Below are 16,838 nucleotides of genomic sequence, written 5' to 3' on the forward strand. Positions count from 1 at the left end.
GCTGAAAACAAAAGCAGAGGGTCAGACCCGCCTCCCATCTCGAACAACCACTGGTGGCTGCAAGAAAAGGTCATGGAAGTGTCTGCAGTGGTCAGGAAATGCTAGCCTGGCTCAAATTCCAAAGGCAGTGTGGTGACTGCACTAATAGTTTCTGTGCACAAGATATGCACTTTCATCTTTGATGCCACTAGATAGCGCTTTGAGATTGTGGAGCCTAGCGCTTCACAAAACCAAGTGCACAGAATTCCAACATGGCCGCTGTCTTGCCAACCAAAGACAGGTTGCCAACAGGATCTACACTGTATTATTTTGTATTGTATTGTGACTTGTTATAGCGCTTACCCTCCCTGACGTGGCCTTGAACCACTTTTATATATATGGCGAGTACCTTACTCCCTGCAGCCCAGTGTTAGCTTCTACTTGTAGTTCAAGGTTTTTCGGTTGGCTGTGTATTAAGCCGCACAATTGTTATGTTATGTTAAAATAACTTATAAAGTGCACGAATACCCATGGGTGTCTTGGTGCTAGCTAATGCCTGGATGCTGTTAATAGACTAGAGGAGGTTAGGCATTATTGGTACAGATGTCGCAGTTATGATAATTCTGCATCCTTTATGATGACTTGATGTTTTAAACATGATGATATGCTAAGAAATAAACTTTTCTAGGTCAGAGTGCCGAGCAGCGCCCAGAGGTGGTGTATTTCGTGAGATAAGCGCTGTAAGCGGTTAATATCAGTGGAACACACATTTTACAATGTCTCTGTCACAGCAGAGTCCCCTCTAATTAGCTGCTGCCACACCAGCAGCAGCCCCAGGGGTATTAATTATTCCAAAGCAAGGCCTCACCTAAGAGAATAGCAAAACCCCCATTAATATGGAACAGCAGCGCGTGCCTCTCAATGTGAGAATGAATCTGATTCCCAGTGTGTTAGGTTTCCTCCTAGCTGAAGCAGAATGAATTGGAGCACCAGTGGGAGTGTCTTCCTCAGGGATGGGCATGGAGCGTAGATACACATGCGACTCCTCGCTGTTCAGTGGTAACATCGCTAAAATGATTGAGAAACTACACATCACTATATGTACAGTCCTGAATGACACCTTCAAGCAGCCTTGATTTTCAACAAACAGCATTTTGCTCTCTGGGTCTTGATTGATTGCACAAGACACAGGAGCTGAAGGTCCATAACAAAGGGTTAGGGCCCTTACACGACACAGCCAGCGAGTGACGTCACTAGAAGACACCAACACGCCCGAATAATGAATAATCAAAACTGCAAACAGACTTCCATTGAATCAAGAGCACCAAAGGCAGGTCCAGGAGGGTCTGGTCTGTGCCAGTTTTTCAAAGCAGATGCTCGCCCTTGGAATTGTTTTCAGTTAGATTCACTGACTGCAGGCACATTGCTGGGACCGGTAACTCCTGTATCTCTAGCAGGGATCAGTCGTTCATGGGCACCAATGATGCATCTTGAAATCAGGGCCGTTTCTAGGTGTTTTGCCGCACTAGGCGAGAATTGAAAAATGCCGCCCCTTCCCTTTTCTCCTAATTTGCTCCATTTTTTTCGCTGTTTGATTTCAAATTAAAAGGATTTCCCACTTTTGCCGCCCTAGGCGGCCACCTAGTCTTGCCTAATGGTAGAAAAGGCCATGCTTGAAATATGTTTTGACAAGGAAGAACAGAAATAAAGCTAATAGCGAGATTTCTGTATACACCTTGATCCATGGGCCGAGTTACGCAAACTGTGCCCTGCTGCAAATAAAGACGCATTTCTTTGATGTGTGTTTAGCTTCATGGTGTACTGTATCTCTATTGGATGGGAATCTGATGGCCTTCAGAGTATTCTCACTCATTGGCTGGGAGGTTTACCAATAGGAGCACAATTCACTCAGTGGGTGTGCGTTGAAGCCTTGTAGCGCAGTGTCACTCCTAGAGTGTGTGCAACAGTGGGTGAGATCCCCTCTGGGGGCTCTAGACTGGAGGTCTCGACTGAGGCCTTGCCTGGGGCCCAGGTGATGAGAGTTTACATTTGGAGTGAAAAGAACTCAACCAGCAAATGGGCCCTAGACAAGATGATAACAGACTCTTCTACTTGGAACAATCAATGCAAAAAGTAGGTAATAAAATATAAATAACCACAGCATCTGTTAGTGCCTTGACTCAGAGGTGAGAACTCTGGATTACACAGTGACACAGGATGCAATTACATAACATAACAGACGGTGGTGGACCACAGGGAGTTGTGGGGAGCCAGAAAGAGACCCCAAAAAAAACATAACAGCACCAACTGTCACCACTTTGTGTCTGTGCATTGCAGGAGGGAGTATGGACAATCTGTGTGGATAATGTGGGTTGTGAGGAGCAGGGTAGGACTGAGGAATAGAATATATACACACACTTATTGTTGAAAAAGCACAGCAGCCAGGTGTACGGGGCGCGGATCGGGCAGTCCACACAGCGGGTGCTGGTGACGAGGGACAAAGGATGGTAGGTGGGGAATGAGGAAGAAGAAAAAGATACACTCTTGCCACCAAAGCACCCCAGAGAAGGCAGAAAAGGGCAGAGGCTTCCTGCGGAAAAGGTGTTGCTAGGCAACGTACAGCGGGGTGAGGCAGAATAAAGAAGAGATAAAAAAACATAATTTGTGATGCTGGCAGACTATGGCATTGGTGGCAAAAACAAAACAAACATTCAAAAGGCATCACGCCTATATTGCCTACAAAGCAGAGAACAGGCACTTGGTGGAGCAGTTGTTCCACGCATGCTATAATGTGAAGCAGGGATAATTATTTGATGCAAGCTAAAATACAAAGCAGAATGTTTCTATAACCCTTCAGCCTTAACACGATGTTTCATGGCTCATTGTAAACATCTGCGATATGCTCTGGTTCTGTATCCAGCGGCGGCTCATCCATAGTGGCACATGAGCGTTGCCCCACCACTTAAGAACCAAACTGTAAAAAAAATGTTTAACTATGCAGCGGCACCAGCAGCTGGCGTTGCGTAGTGCAAGAGCAGCAGACGTGGTCCTCCTTTCGTAATGTAGATCCAGGACTGCCGTAAATTAAAAGTGCGCATGTCAGGCTGGACAAAAGCTCTGGTGAGTCCAATCTGACATGCACACTACAAAGGTCTCTGATCCCGCACTGCTGGATAGCATGCAGGGCAGAGACGGCAGGTCTCTAGTCTTAGACGGAGCGATGGGTTGCCCTGCTCAATCCAATCCCCGCACTGCTCTCATACACTTCATTCAGAGTCTAATACTCTGTATTTTAGAGAGTAGCATTGAGATGGGCTGGGCTACGCTGGTTCGACATAGGCAAAGTTCAACAGCCAGGTTACCAGCAATGCTCACAGAAGGACCCGGATGAGCGGAGCAGTGGGATCAGAATCTTGATGAAAGGTAGGTAAAACCACAACACTGAGTTTAGGTATGCGTTCCTTTTCTGTCACTCCAAGGATGAATAGAAAGCAAAGAGATCATAATAGTTTACATTCCATTCATTCTTTAAGTGACACAGGGGAAACATGTGGCCCTACCACTTTTAAATGGCACCAGCCGCCACTGTTTGTATCAGCAGTATAGACTCACAGGAGACTAAAGCTAGCTACCCATATTCTATAAAGAGGGCAGCAGGCAAGAATTGGAGAGGGATGCAGAATGAGGCATTCTGAGACTGGGTACCAGAAAGGAGGAGACGGTAGCACTTGGTCGCAGTTGTCATGCCGTTGGGCGCACAAGAAGTGGGTACAGCAAAGAGTAGCAAAAGAGTGAGGGGCTACAGTGCAGGGCCGGACTGAGAACCAAAACTGGCCCTGGCAAAGTGCTCGGCCGGCCCCCTGGGGGTGCGACTGAGCTCTTTGCCGGGGGCGGTTTTCGCCCGATTTTGTTACAGGGCCGATTTTGCAGCTATGCTGCAAAAACGGCCTTGTAACTAAAACGGCCCCCAGGGCCCAAAATCGGCCCCCACCCTTGCAGCGCACCGGGGGATTGCCCGGTGCCCGCAATAGCCAGTCCGCGCCTGCTACGGTGTATCTGCCATCAGCTTGTACCGTGGGATTGAAGCTCTTGACAGAGCAGGTCTCATGAATATTAATGAGGTAGGTCACATATTGGTCCCCTCTCTAAAGGCTGCAAATGCAGAGATGAGGACTGTGACGGGCAGTAGACTTCTGTCCCTGGACTAATGCCCGACGATGCACCCCCGCCTCCACATAGACTGCCCGACACAGCCATAACATTTTATTCAGCTTAGAAAAGCCATAAAAGAACAATACAAACATATTACACACACAACTTATTTCATAAGGTGAACGGATAAACACATTAAAAAACCCAACATCATCCGACATGCTCCATTGCTTACTGACGCGGCCGGCCTGTTTGGGTTGTAGGCGGCTTGCTGTGTTCACTGTGTCCTGCCTAATATCTATGCCTGCTATGCTCTCACTTATGCAGTGTAACAATGTGGCCGGTGCTTGCACAAGCATGGATCGGTATTTTCTTTGCTCTGAATAAAGAGATTTAATACTAAAAAACCCAACATACAAATCATGAGTTAACAACATCTGTAACAATAGAAAGTCCCAAAGTCGAGACCAGGACCCACCCCAATTAGCAACATATGTTCCTGATGCCCGACACATTACACAATTCCTACATGGGAAGCTGTCCTTTCTGAATCACTTACTACCCCACCTTGGGGGGGTTGGGGGGTCGGTAATTAATCAATGGTTTGCGGCCCCAATGTTGGTTGCTAAGCAATGATACATTTCAAAACAAGTGTATTATCAATGGGAACTAGCCTCATAGTTCCCATTGATAATACATATATTTCAGGGGAAGTGAACTAGCCCTGCTGTTCCTCCCTCTCCCCTTGATACCCAACATTTCATCAGAACTCACAAGTAGGAAGACCCCACTAAGTCGAACTGAGAGTCAGAAAGATTGTAGAACCCATTTTATAAGCTGGCAAACTTTTTCAATCACAAAGCCGGTGATATTGCAAATCACAGGGGTCGGACTGCAAAAGATGTTCATCGAAGTGCCCATACGTAGGTTGAAAAAAACCATTACTCAGTTTGTTTTAACACAGGGTTGGCAAACATGAGCTCTGGAGTAGCAGTGGTAGCCAAGAGCTAACCTTTGAAAGTAGGTGAACTCTATCGGAGACACTCAGAATCAGGGGCGTGGCTTGGTCAGTAAGATTAGGAGGTGTCAGCTTCATATAAGCTGGCATATAATGTTAAAATACATACCAGAAGAAGCAGGGCGCATGATAAGGGGCTAAAGGGGCAGTGGACAGGGAGACGAATGCGGATTGGTAAGGGTACCAAGTGAGAGAAAACACAATATTTTGTAAAATAACATTGTTGAAGACTTTCAAAACAGAGAGGGAGAGAGTGTGTGCGGTTGTACCTGTGTGCATGCAAAAAGTCCTGGTGAAATCTGACAGACACCTCACCATATCCGACTGAAAGCACCTGTACCCAACTATTTAGCAGAAAATACATTTATTAAGGGAGTGTAACCACCCCCTTTAAAAGCTACCCTCCTTCTCAAAAAGCAGAAAGTGAAAAGAGCTGAGCTGAGCTATGCCGGGACAGGAAACATAGTGCCTACAGAGCAGGAACTCTAGTGCCTGTGACAGGAGGCATCTTGGACTAATGAAGCTTAAAGCATGTGTTTTGCATGGGCCTTGTCTGCCTTTTAGTGTGGATCAATGCACTGGCTTCCTCCCAGAGCCACCCATGGGGACAAATACATCCACATAAGTCATGCTAAAATGATAAGTTGATGCAGCAGGAAAGAAGCTCAGCTTTGACAGGTCATTAGGAATGATATGACTTAACAATTTAAAAACTTAACATCCACTCCTGGCATCTTAAGTAGTACTTTGTTCTTATAACAGCAGGGCTCATCCTCTTTCACCTGAACCACTAATATGAAATAATTATAATGCATAGCAGGAAGGCAACAGGGGCCTACCCCACAGGGAACAGAATCTGAACAGAGATTAAGATAAACCACTCTCTGCATGACCAGAAGCCCCGAATACCAATGAGATTACTCGAAAGAGACTGTTACCCAGGGCAACGGGATTTCAAAGTGATGGAATGTAGAAAACGTTACTTATTTTGTTTTGCGCTGTTTGTAAAACATGTCACGTTCATGCTGTAGTACACTGGGCCGGATACAAAATACCGGTCGCAAAATACCCGTTGCGCATTGCGATCAGTATTTTTGTGACTAGTGTTGAATTTTGCAAACTGGCCTATGCACTAGTAGGTCTGTTAAAAAAACTTACCACGTGGAGTGGGCCGCAATCTGATCTACCTCATGAATATTAATGAAGTAGGTAACAAATCGTAACTTTCTCTGGCTGAATCGCATCACTGGGATGGTGGCCTGTTGGGGTCAACAGACCACCATGTCTACTATCACATTTAAATATAGTAAACTTTGTTTAATGCAGCACTTACATGAAGCAGGGCTATGTTTAATACAAAAATTACTTGTTCTAATAAGTTTGTTTGAAATTCCCCTCGAGCACCGCCTGCCTCCCAACAAACTTTTCTTCTAAGTCAGAAAAGGGGCCTTTCCCTTTTGCAAATGTGTTACCACCCCAGTTCAGGAGTTACACATTTTCTATGTTTTCAATGGCACTACAGTTGCGAAAAAATGGGTACATCACATACAAATTTGCCATCGCACAACCCCACAGATTTTGAGAATTGCTGAGTTTTTAACTGCAAAATAGGGTAGTACATCAGGCCAACTATTCGCTACTTCCATGCTGGTTATAAGGGACATGTTATGCTTTTATTCCTGGAAATATGATTTGAAAGCACCTTTTCAACAAGTTCATGGTTCAAGCATTACCCTTTAAAAATCATCCGCAAAGGTTTTTTAAATGTTAAACATTTAGCCTCAAGTTGTTAATGTTTTATGGTTTAAAATTCATATAGGCATTCCATTTCTTTACAGGCTAAATAAAGTCTCATGGCCTATTAACATATTCAAGAAAAAAATCTCACAGAAGTCTATTACTAGTTAATGTCGACAGTCACTCTCCTAGTGCAAAAATTAGATCATTCATTCATTGTCACTGAACACATAGAATTACATCATGAATGACTGTCAAAATGTCTGCCACTCACATAATGCAGATCAGTGAAGCAAAACAAGTGTGATGAGATTTAAACCTTCATCTCACAAACAGGCACATGCATCAAGCGAGGATTTTGCGAGTTCTTAATTGCGATTATTAAGGAATCGCAATAGCATATGCATGTAGGAATCGCTATAAAAATAGCGATTCCTACACATTCCTTATTTGCGAGTCTCAAATTGCGATTCGCAAATAAGGAATGGCTTCCCATTCATTCCTATGGGCCTATAGGCCCATAGGAATGAATGGAAAATTGCATGCGCAATTTGCGAATACCAATAGGTCTTCGCAAATTGTGCATGCAATTTCAAGGGTGCAAGGCTGTCAAAAGGACACCATGTTGCACCCCTGAAATTGATCTGTGCACAAATGTTGCGCACACACATGTCCCAAGGACATGTGTGTGTGTGTAACCTACAACTTTGAAAAATGCACTTTAGTCAATTTTCAAAGTTTTAGAAAATTACCATTAAATTCAACTTCATGGTAATTTGCATCCCCTAGTAGCGAATTCGCTACATCAAAGTGGTTCTTGCATTGAGATTTCTTAAATGCAATCGCAATTTGAGAACTCACAATTAATTGCGAATTCTCAAATTGTGAGCCTTGACCCTTGATGCATCGCAAAAGCTAATTTTGCGATTGCAAACGGACGATTTTTGCGAATCGCACCGGTTGCGATCGCAAAAAGCTTTGATGCATGTGCCAGATAGACATCAAACAGTGGTATGCCTTAGTAGTAGTGTCGGGTGTAACTTACCTAATTAGCTCTAGCATAATTATTCTAAATGAGAGCAAAATTATGCGAGATTAAGCACAATCACACAATTGCATAATCCAGCATTTAGAGCAATTTTCTTAGTGAAAGATGCCCCCCGTTTTGCACAAAAATGCAATAGAACACAAACAGTAGCAGACACTAGCGCTCGCCACGTTCAGTGTTCCTGTGCTCCTGCGGTTGGATTTTTGTGCCATATTACTCATAAGTACCTGAGCGGGCATGCTCACGTAATTTTCAATAATTTTGCAACAAAAGAGAGACACAAAATTTCTCAAATTACTCTGGCGCAAATACAATTTCGCCGAGGCCTACTCAGTACTTCTATCCATGAACATTCAACATCCTTTAGGCAGAAGTGGACTAACAAGGAAAAATAGGTGTCTTGAAAACATTGCCAAGAACTCATACAAATGACAATAACCTATTTTGTAAGCGGCAGCAGGTTATGGAAAACCAACTGGAAAACGCAAAACCAATTGGACAACATGCTCTCAAAATATGCAATGCTAATAAAATTGTGTTGCCTGAAGTGCACAATTTGGAGAAGGTGTGACATATGTGGATTTTGAAATACGCGCTTGTATATAGAATATTACTACTAACAAAGTATTAAGAGGTGATCTCTACTAGCAAAAGTAGGTTTCAGAGATTTCTTGTTAATTTTCTCTAAATCTGCTGTTTGATATTTTCAGGCACCCTTTTTTCACACTTCATGGATTTCAGGAACTTTTCAAAGTTGTCAAACATACAAGTAAGAATGAGTAAGGGTGGTTTGACTGTTAGCGGAATAGGATGTAGCCCTGCTTTGACCCAGTAATAGGGCCACAGGGCTCCTTCATACAGGATAGTAATAGCATCCTCAGCGGACTGTACTAGCAGTAGTAGTAATGACCCTGTCCCTCCTTCGCGGAGTAGAAGCAGCAATGACCCAAGACCACACCATGCCACTACTCATTCGACAGCACAACGACCCCGAACTTTGTCAAGCAACGAAATCAATAATGCTCTCCCGTCCCCCAATTAGCGATATGCAATAACACCGCACGCCAAACAGTAAACACAATATTGAATAAAATGTTCTGGAGCTGTAATGCGCCAGTTGACCTGATTGGTCCATTAGAGAAAATGTTTTCAAAGTCATAGGTCTGATCTGCGTAATATGAAAGGTTGGTTAAGCATAGTAGGCTCAACATATTGATTATGAAAAGCATATGTTAAAATCAAAAGGCATTTAACCCCTTCACTGCGGCGCCTGTTCCGCCGCAGTGCTAAGGGGGCGGGGCGGAAGAGCGGCGGGAGCATACTGGTGACGGAACCGCTCCGTCAGCAGCGTCGGTTTATTTATTTATTTATTTTTTGTTTTTTATAGAGCGCGTAGTCACCCTTGAGTATCCCAGCGCTAAAACCTCGAACTCCTAACGGGGGGCACATGGAGACTTCGAAGGAAAATCAGGGAAAGAGGAGGGTTTTGAGGGACTTTCTAAATCGAAGGAGGTTTGGTTCAGCTCTGAGGTTCGAGGGGAGAGCGTTCCATTTTCTGGCCGTGTTTACCGAGAATCTGCGACCGCCGATGCGGGTTTTCTTCACCCTAGGGACAACGATAAGGTTTCCCTGTTCGGATCGAAGCGCTCTCGACGGTCTGTATGGAGTGATCCAGGTGCTCAGAATGGGGGGACCCGCATTGTTCAGGACCTTGTGTGCCAGACAGAGGGCCTTGAAAGCGATTCTTTCCCTCACAGGGAGCCAGTGGAGTTTTCTCAGGGCAGGTTTGGCCGATGTTCTTGCTGGGGTGTTTGTGAGCAAGCGGGCTGCGGCATTTTGGGTTTTTTGTAGTGTTTGCAAGGTGGCTTCCGGCGCCCCGAGGTAAATAGCATTGCTATAATCCAGCCTTGCTAGCACTAAGCCTTGAATTAGCAGGAGGCGGGACTGGAATGGCAGTAGGGGGAGCACTTTCCTACATGATCTCAGGAGCCCGTAGCAGATGCCGGCTGTTTTCCTGGCCTGTGTACGGAAAGTAAGATCTGTCTCTATCCACACTCCCAGGCTCTTAACCTCTGTTTTAGGGGATGGGGGGTCACCCATACAGGCGGGCCAGATGTTAGGGGGGAGGCTCGAGGTTTTGTGACCGAGAAGCAAGATCTCTGTTTTTGACCCGTTAAGCTTTAGGTCAGAATTGCCCATCCATTGATGGACAGTGGATAGGCAGTCTTGTAGATTGGAGGGCTGTAGCTTGGGATGGGAAAGGGTCACTACCAGCTGAGTGTCGTCAGCGTAGCTGACGATCGTGACTCCGAAAGGGGCGACCAGCTCCTCCAGTGGGGCCATATACACGTTGAAAAGTGTAGGGCTCAATGAGGAGCCCTGGGGCACTCCACACCGGAGGGGGATTGAGGGGGAGCGGCTTTCTCCTTCCCAGACTTGGAAGGAGCGTCAGGAGAGAAAGGATGTAAGCCGCGCAGGAGCGTCGGCGGGCCATGACGGAACCGCTCCGTCATCAGCACAGCGCCACCGCAGCTGATGACGGAGCGGTTCCGTCATCAGCAGGGGAGGGGTTAATAAGGGGTTGTTATTTTTCTGTCGTGTAGCCTACAGAGAGGTATTTTGCTACATGAAATGTCACTGATTTGTGGGGAGGGATTTTGGTGTTGGAAATCACCTCTCACAAACCCTTGGGGTAGAAGAGTTACACTGTACAATTTCTTGCTGGAATCTCTTCTTAGCTGTCTGCCAGGATCTTGTAATAAAAAAATCAATAAATAATACAAACATTCATGCATATAAATATATATTCATACAGAGGACGGCGTTTGTGTCACCTCTGTTCTGCCATTGGGTCAGTCGGAGTGTCATTTACCCTCTGCTTTCGTCAGTGACAGCATAATGCATGGGGTAATGGTTCTGTCCTCATTGTCATTGCCTCTCTTGCCCTGGGAAGGATGGCATGTTCTGATCATATTAGTGCTTAATTTTAGCTGGTGGTTTCCGATGCACTGGGCCAGGGACAGACTAATTTGCATGTAGCCAGGTTCTGAGCTGGGATGGGGCAGTGAGATAAATAACGGTGATGGATCAAGCCCTGATCTTTGGACTGGGTAAGAGTGGTCTGCTTAATTCAGACACTCTGTTCATCACCACCCCCTTTTCTAAATCGGTTTCCGATGCTCGGCACTAGCACTTAATTGTCAACACCAGCACTTATGACAGTCTGCCACATGGCATTGCAGTTTGTTTAATTTAGAGATGAGCACAGCAACAGTTGTTTAATAATTTAATATATATTATAATTAACTGACACCTGCTGCCCGAGCCATTCTTATTACTTTTGGGGCCTTAAATAGTCTGAATGTTCACAGTTGTAGCAGTGTGGTGGCTAGTAGTTGTGTTGGTACTGTCCCTGGCAGCGCTGGCACTGGCAATGCATGGTGCAAGCTGCAGTGGGCTCCTGACTATGGCCCTGGAACTTCTTTTTTTTACAAATTAATGTGTACATCCACCTGACAATGAGTGCGCTCCAGTGCCAGGGCTGTTTGGCCCGCCCTTTAGTTTTTAATGTTCTACTGATATAGTCCCTCTTCCATTTCCTTGTTTTATCTCTCTTTATTGTAATGTTTCTTAAGAGGAGACTGCAGCTCTCCAGGCAGTTCTTCAGACCACGATGGAACTGTAACACAATGATATTCTATTTACAACACCTCTGCTAGACGGACGCCCACTGCTACGTTTAGTTTCATTACTGTAAGCATATACCCGCCTTGTTTAGACAGCAGCAGGTGTTCTTTTTTTTCTACTTCCATTCTTTTCATTTATCTTGCATATGTTATTGAGTTTTTGTTTGTTTTATTGTGGTTGTGTCAGAGGATGAATGCAGAAATGAGTCAGAAGATGGATTAATGGATGCCTGAGTGCAAAGGTGAGTGCCCGAGTGCATGTATGATGACGTATGGAGTGCCTAACCCCATCTCTGACACAAAAGTCACTTTCATTCATAAGCCAGACCTATCAGCCCTTCCAATTCTTGTTTTAAAGCAGCCGATGCTATAGCAGCAGAGATACATAAGATGTACAGTCACACCCTGTGTAATTCATCGACACATACTGTGAAGCGCGTGCTGTGCATAATGTCTTCAGAGAGTCTCTGCTAGCTTTTATCCGTGTCCTCTGCAAGCTTGTCATAGCGCTGATATAAGTGCATGGGTTGCCAGGAGATAGCGCCTTCTGTCAATTGACCCCCCTGGGGAATCATGAGCTATTATTACAACAGAAAAGGAAAGCTTCCCTGACCTTGGAGACAGGAGTTGTAATCTTTCTATTTTCCATCAGAGCTCCAGGTGAGGCAGGGAGGCGCTGATGCAGGATGAAACCAGCATAAACAATGAACACTGGAAGAAGGCTAGAATTATAAACAAATGATACCACCCCAACAAAAACAACATTATTCTTTGCATTATTATAATAATAATAATTATTATTATTATTATTATTATTGTTGTTGTTTTTGTTGTTGTTGTTGTTGTTGTTATTATGAATAATAATGTTCATAATAAATTATAATAATAGGTATAGGTCGCACCTCTAATAATAAAATTACTGCCAGTTTCCAAAAGAGAATCTGGTCTTACTGAATCACACAAATGAGATGAGAGTGATACCACATTTCATCCTTCCGACAGCATTCATTCGAGTGTGAATATTAGATATTAATCAGGCCAGGAAGGGAGGTGTACTGTATCGGGGTTTGCCTGTCTGCAATACAATGAAACAGGTGGGCATCGTCCTCTCACTGCTCAAGAAATCCACTCTAGACCCAGATGGCCTCGCCAGCTCCCGGCCCATCACTCTCCTGTCGATCATCAGTAAGATCATTACCGTCTACACTCAACTCCATGATCACGCCAATAGCAAACGTCTTCTTCATGACGACCGATCCGGCTTCAGAATCCGCCGGAGCGCTGTGAGAGCTACAATTCAAATCATGGATGGTCCTTCTCTTTCCATAGACAAAGGTGACCTTCTGCCTTCTGGCATTGCTGGACCTCTCAGGACCATCCCGTCCTTATGTATACTTTATAGTCCCCAATGGGATTCATCTCCAACCAGCTCATGCCCATGGGCACCTTCAGGGCCTAGAAGACCCCTATCATCGGCAAAGGTCTTCAGAATCCCATCTGGTCCCCATCACCTTCGACATCTATATGGAGCTCTTTAGGTCCCGACTTACAGATAAGATCATCAAAATTCAACGATACGCTATTGGCGAGTAACTCCATTCAAATGTCTCCTCCGTTCCAGACATCAAACACTTTAAACACAGATTGCATCTCATCCAGATCTGGATCAACCAGCGCCTACCAGAACCTCAACGCCACCAAAGGTGGAATTCACACTATTTGCCAAGAACAACAAGCAGAAACTATTCCAAACCTGGATATACTTAAATCTGGATAGATTTGAACCCCAACTTTCGACCAAAGTCAAATTATTTGGATTAACCTTGAACATGAACTCAACCCCAAGAAGCACATCCCTAAGGAAACCAAGTTAAACTAATCCCAGTTCTGTCTACTAAAGAAGGTGTAACCATTCCTCCCAGACTGCTGTCGAGCCTTCATGCTCTTGCATCGGGGTGGCGGCAATGCCATGCTCCCCGGCCTCTCAGACCCCCCCTAAGGGATTCCCGCATGCTTCAGCGTGCCTCATGAGGGGCTTAAAGTAAGGTGACCACATCAACTCCACACTGGAAGAACTCCACTAGGCCCTCTTGCCATACAGCACCATATTCAAAACAATCTTCATCATCTACATAGCCATCGCAACTGGCCCCCGCCAATCCAGCTGACCGCTCTCATTTTTTGGTGATTCTTGGAGCACATACATCCAAGAAAGAAGCGAGAAAGGAAAAGCGAGGCTCCAGGCCTTCTCACTTTATCTACCTAGTATCTAGAAGGAGATCCCAGCAAGCTTCAGGAGCACCACAGCCCTGCTCCCACTTAGCAAAGACCAGAAGATGCAGCTCTTTAAAGAACACAACATCATGACCAAGTGGCAACCCAACTCCAGTGGCTGAACTCACCTCCCCCAATGCCTCCCTGACTGTATCTCTGCCTTTGAGCCTGTACAGCACTCCGCTGCCTTTGGGCTACGCTTACGCCATACAAATAACACATATATACATCGAACTTAGATATTGCGTATGAATTCATCTAGAGTGGTCTGGATGGAACTATCCAAGGTTCATCTTCCAGAATACAGGCTCGCCTGATTTATGGAGAAGCAAATTAACCCTGGGTGAAAGGTGTCACTCAACAAAAAATGAACAGTCGAAGGCCAGATTTGTATAACTTTGTGTGATCAAAAATATGAAAAAGTGGAAAACAAAAAAATATTATTCAAAGCCACACTGATACATTGGAAGCACTAGATATTCAATATCTCACCATCTGCTAAGTGATAGTGGGCGTCTCTGGACGCACTTAAAATCACATACTTGGTGTTGGTACCTATGACCAAAGAATTCATAGTGAAAAAATCAGCTCTGACATAATGAGTTGGGTGACCCTCTAGCTGTGGTGGCCAAACTGCCTGGATACACTATTGATTGTTTATTGCGCTTTATAAAGCCTGGCTGATTGATTGATGCCATGCCATGTGAAGTTTTGCAAATGCATACAGTTACATATGCAACTTAAGATAAATATCTTATGCCATCTGACACTATGCAAACTCATGACCCCTTTGCAAGTGCCATCATTCGAGTGACTCTTATGTGGCCAACTACCATGGATGTATGACGGTACAACGCGTACCGTTACAACGCGTCCCTTTTCGACGCAGTTTTAACAATGCAAGTCGTTACAACGACTTGCGTTGGGGGGCGCTGATAGTGAATAGTTTAATTTACTATTCCAACTCCAGTCCCCGTGGATAGTAAGGAAGGTGTTGGATAGTAAATTAAACTATCCCCTATCCTACAGCGCCCTCCAGCGAAAGTCGTTGTAACGACTTTCGTTGTTAAAGCTGCGTCGTAACGGTACCGCGTTGTACCAGTTACGTTGTAAAGGATGTTTCCCACTACCACACAACAGCCATTTTCACATAGGCAGAGCATAGATTAAGTGATGTGAGACATACTGGCATGTGCATGTGTAGCGATAAAAGATATATAGCAACACGCGTGAGCTTGCATTGGGATCATCAAACTTTTTGATTTAGATCTCATGGAAATAAAGCAACAATGAACACATAATGCAATTGGTCTAAGGTAGGGACGGTGCACTTTGTGCAGTAAGTTGGGTGTTCTCACCTGCTCGTCGTGCAGTTCTGCAAGGCTGGGTCGCGCCATCTTGGCCACGATGCCGGACATGGTGTTCCTGTAGTGGTCTATCCTTGGCACGGCGTCCATGGTGTTGTGGCCAAAAGTCCTCATGTAAAAGGTGTTGCTTGGCCCAAGGCTGCCTTCGCTCTCCGTCTTAGCCATGCTCTCTGCGCTTGTGCTCCCGGAATCAACAAAGTTCACGTGGAACCGACCCTTAGATTCCCCCTTGGCAGCCTGGACTCGGCCCAATGGGCCACCTTCCTGCTCCATACCTGAGCCGTGCCTGAGTGCGCCATCCCAGGTGGCCACCATTGGATCCATCTGTGGGATGCCGTCTCCGCCTTTCTCCATATGCCCTCTCTTCATTATGCCCTCTACTGTCTCTGCTATTGGTCCATTCCCTAGCATGTAACCTTCTCCCTCTGCCGCAGGGTCTTGCCTCGACAAGCCGTCTTCCGCCACCACCGGATGCTGTCTCAGCGTCCCATCCTCGACTGGTACTTTCTCATGTATGCTACTTTCCACCTCCACAGCATGGGCCCGTGTTCCAAGGTCATGCTTCAATCCAGACACTTCCCTAGGTCTGCCAACCCTTGCTTCCACCACAGACCTTCGCCCTACCACACCCACATCAACTTCAGCCCCTCTGCCCTGTGGTTCACCACCCGCTTTTTCCGCAGGTGTACGGCGCTGCGGGTGACTCTCCACCACAACCACAGTCCCTAGCTGTGGTACGCATTTCCTCACCTCCTCCATTGGTGTGCCACCCCCTGGCTGTACCCCAGACTCAGGATGCAGTCCATCATACTTCCCTTCCCCCACATGTCCTCTTCCAAATACATCGTCTTCTGCTTCCACATCAGCCCCTTGCCCCAGTAAGCCGTACCTCACCGCTGCCAGGTGTTCTTGTGCCAACACGCCACCCCCTGCCTCTACTACAGGCTTGTGCTCCAGTGTATTAATAGGTGTTTCCAACTTATGCCCCTGGCTACCCTGCCACGACCCTGACAGAGGTTCTTGCCTCCTGTCTCCCACCCCCACCAGAGGCCCTTGCCTCCCCGGGGCCTCCGCATGGTGCTTCCCCTGGAGGATGCTGTGGTCCTCCTGCATCCCAGGCTTGGTCCTCAGTGCTCCAGCTGATGCCTCCATCTCAGGCCGCTGCAGTGGTCCACACCGCCTCACTTCTGATAGTTTTACCCAAGTGCGCTCCCTCGTTTCACCAGCAGGGGTCCTCGTACCCCATCATGCTGTGTCTCTGAAAGAGTCTTTTCACCAAGTCTAGCCCTTGCACAGGCAATGCCAGCTGCCCTTTCACCTCACTCCGCTGGACGCCGGAAGTTTACCTGGGCTCCATACTGCTGGCAAGGAAAGAAACTGTGAGAGTGTTCCGCCAGTACTCCCTGAACCGGAAGTTGCCTAGTAAGGGAGCAAGGTGGAAACACACTACTGGTGTTTATGAGACAATGAGTCTGTGTCTGTGCCCAGGCGAGGAGGGGCTTTCAGTGGTCCCATGGTCTCAGGGGTAGGCCAAAGGGGTATTCGATGGCCCCAAAGCCTGGGGGAAGGGCAGTCGG

General features: G+C 46.0%; 1 protein-coding gene across 1 annotated transcript in view; it reads right to left on the reverse strand.

Annotated features, from left to right (window-relative positions):
* LOC147673404 (solute carrier family 12 member 2-like) overlaps window positions 1-16,413 on the reverse strand; it is a 189,631-nt gene extending 173,218 nt beyond the window's left edge. The window contains exon 1 of the mRNA XM_086947263.1: window positions 15,253-16,413. Coding sequence (XP_086803389.1) covers window positions 15,253-16,413 — 1,161 coding nt within the window. The remainder of the gene's footprint in view (window positions 1-15,252) is intronic.
* Between the last annotated feature and the right edge of the window lie 425 nt (window positions 16,414-16,838).

Source organism: Lissotriton vulgaris, chromosome 12 (assembly GCF_964263255.1).
Source record: "Lissotriton vulgaris chromosome 12, aLisVul1.2, whole genome shotgun sequence".
Lineage (NCBI taxonomy): Eukaryota > Metazoa > Chordata > Amphibia > Caudata > Salamandridae > Lissotriton > Lissotriton vulgaris.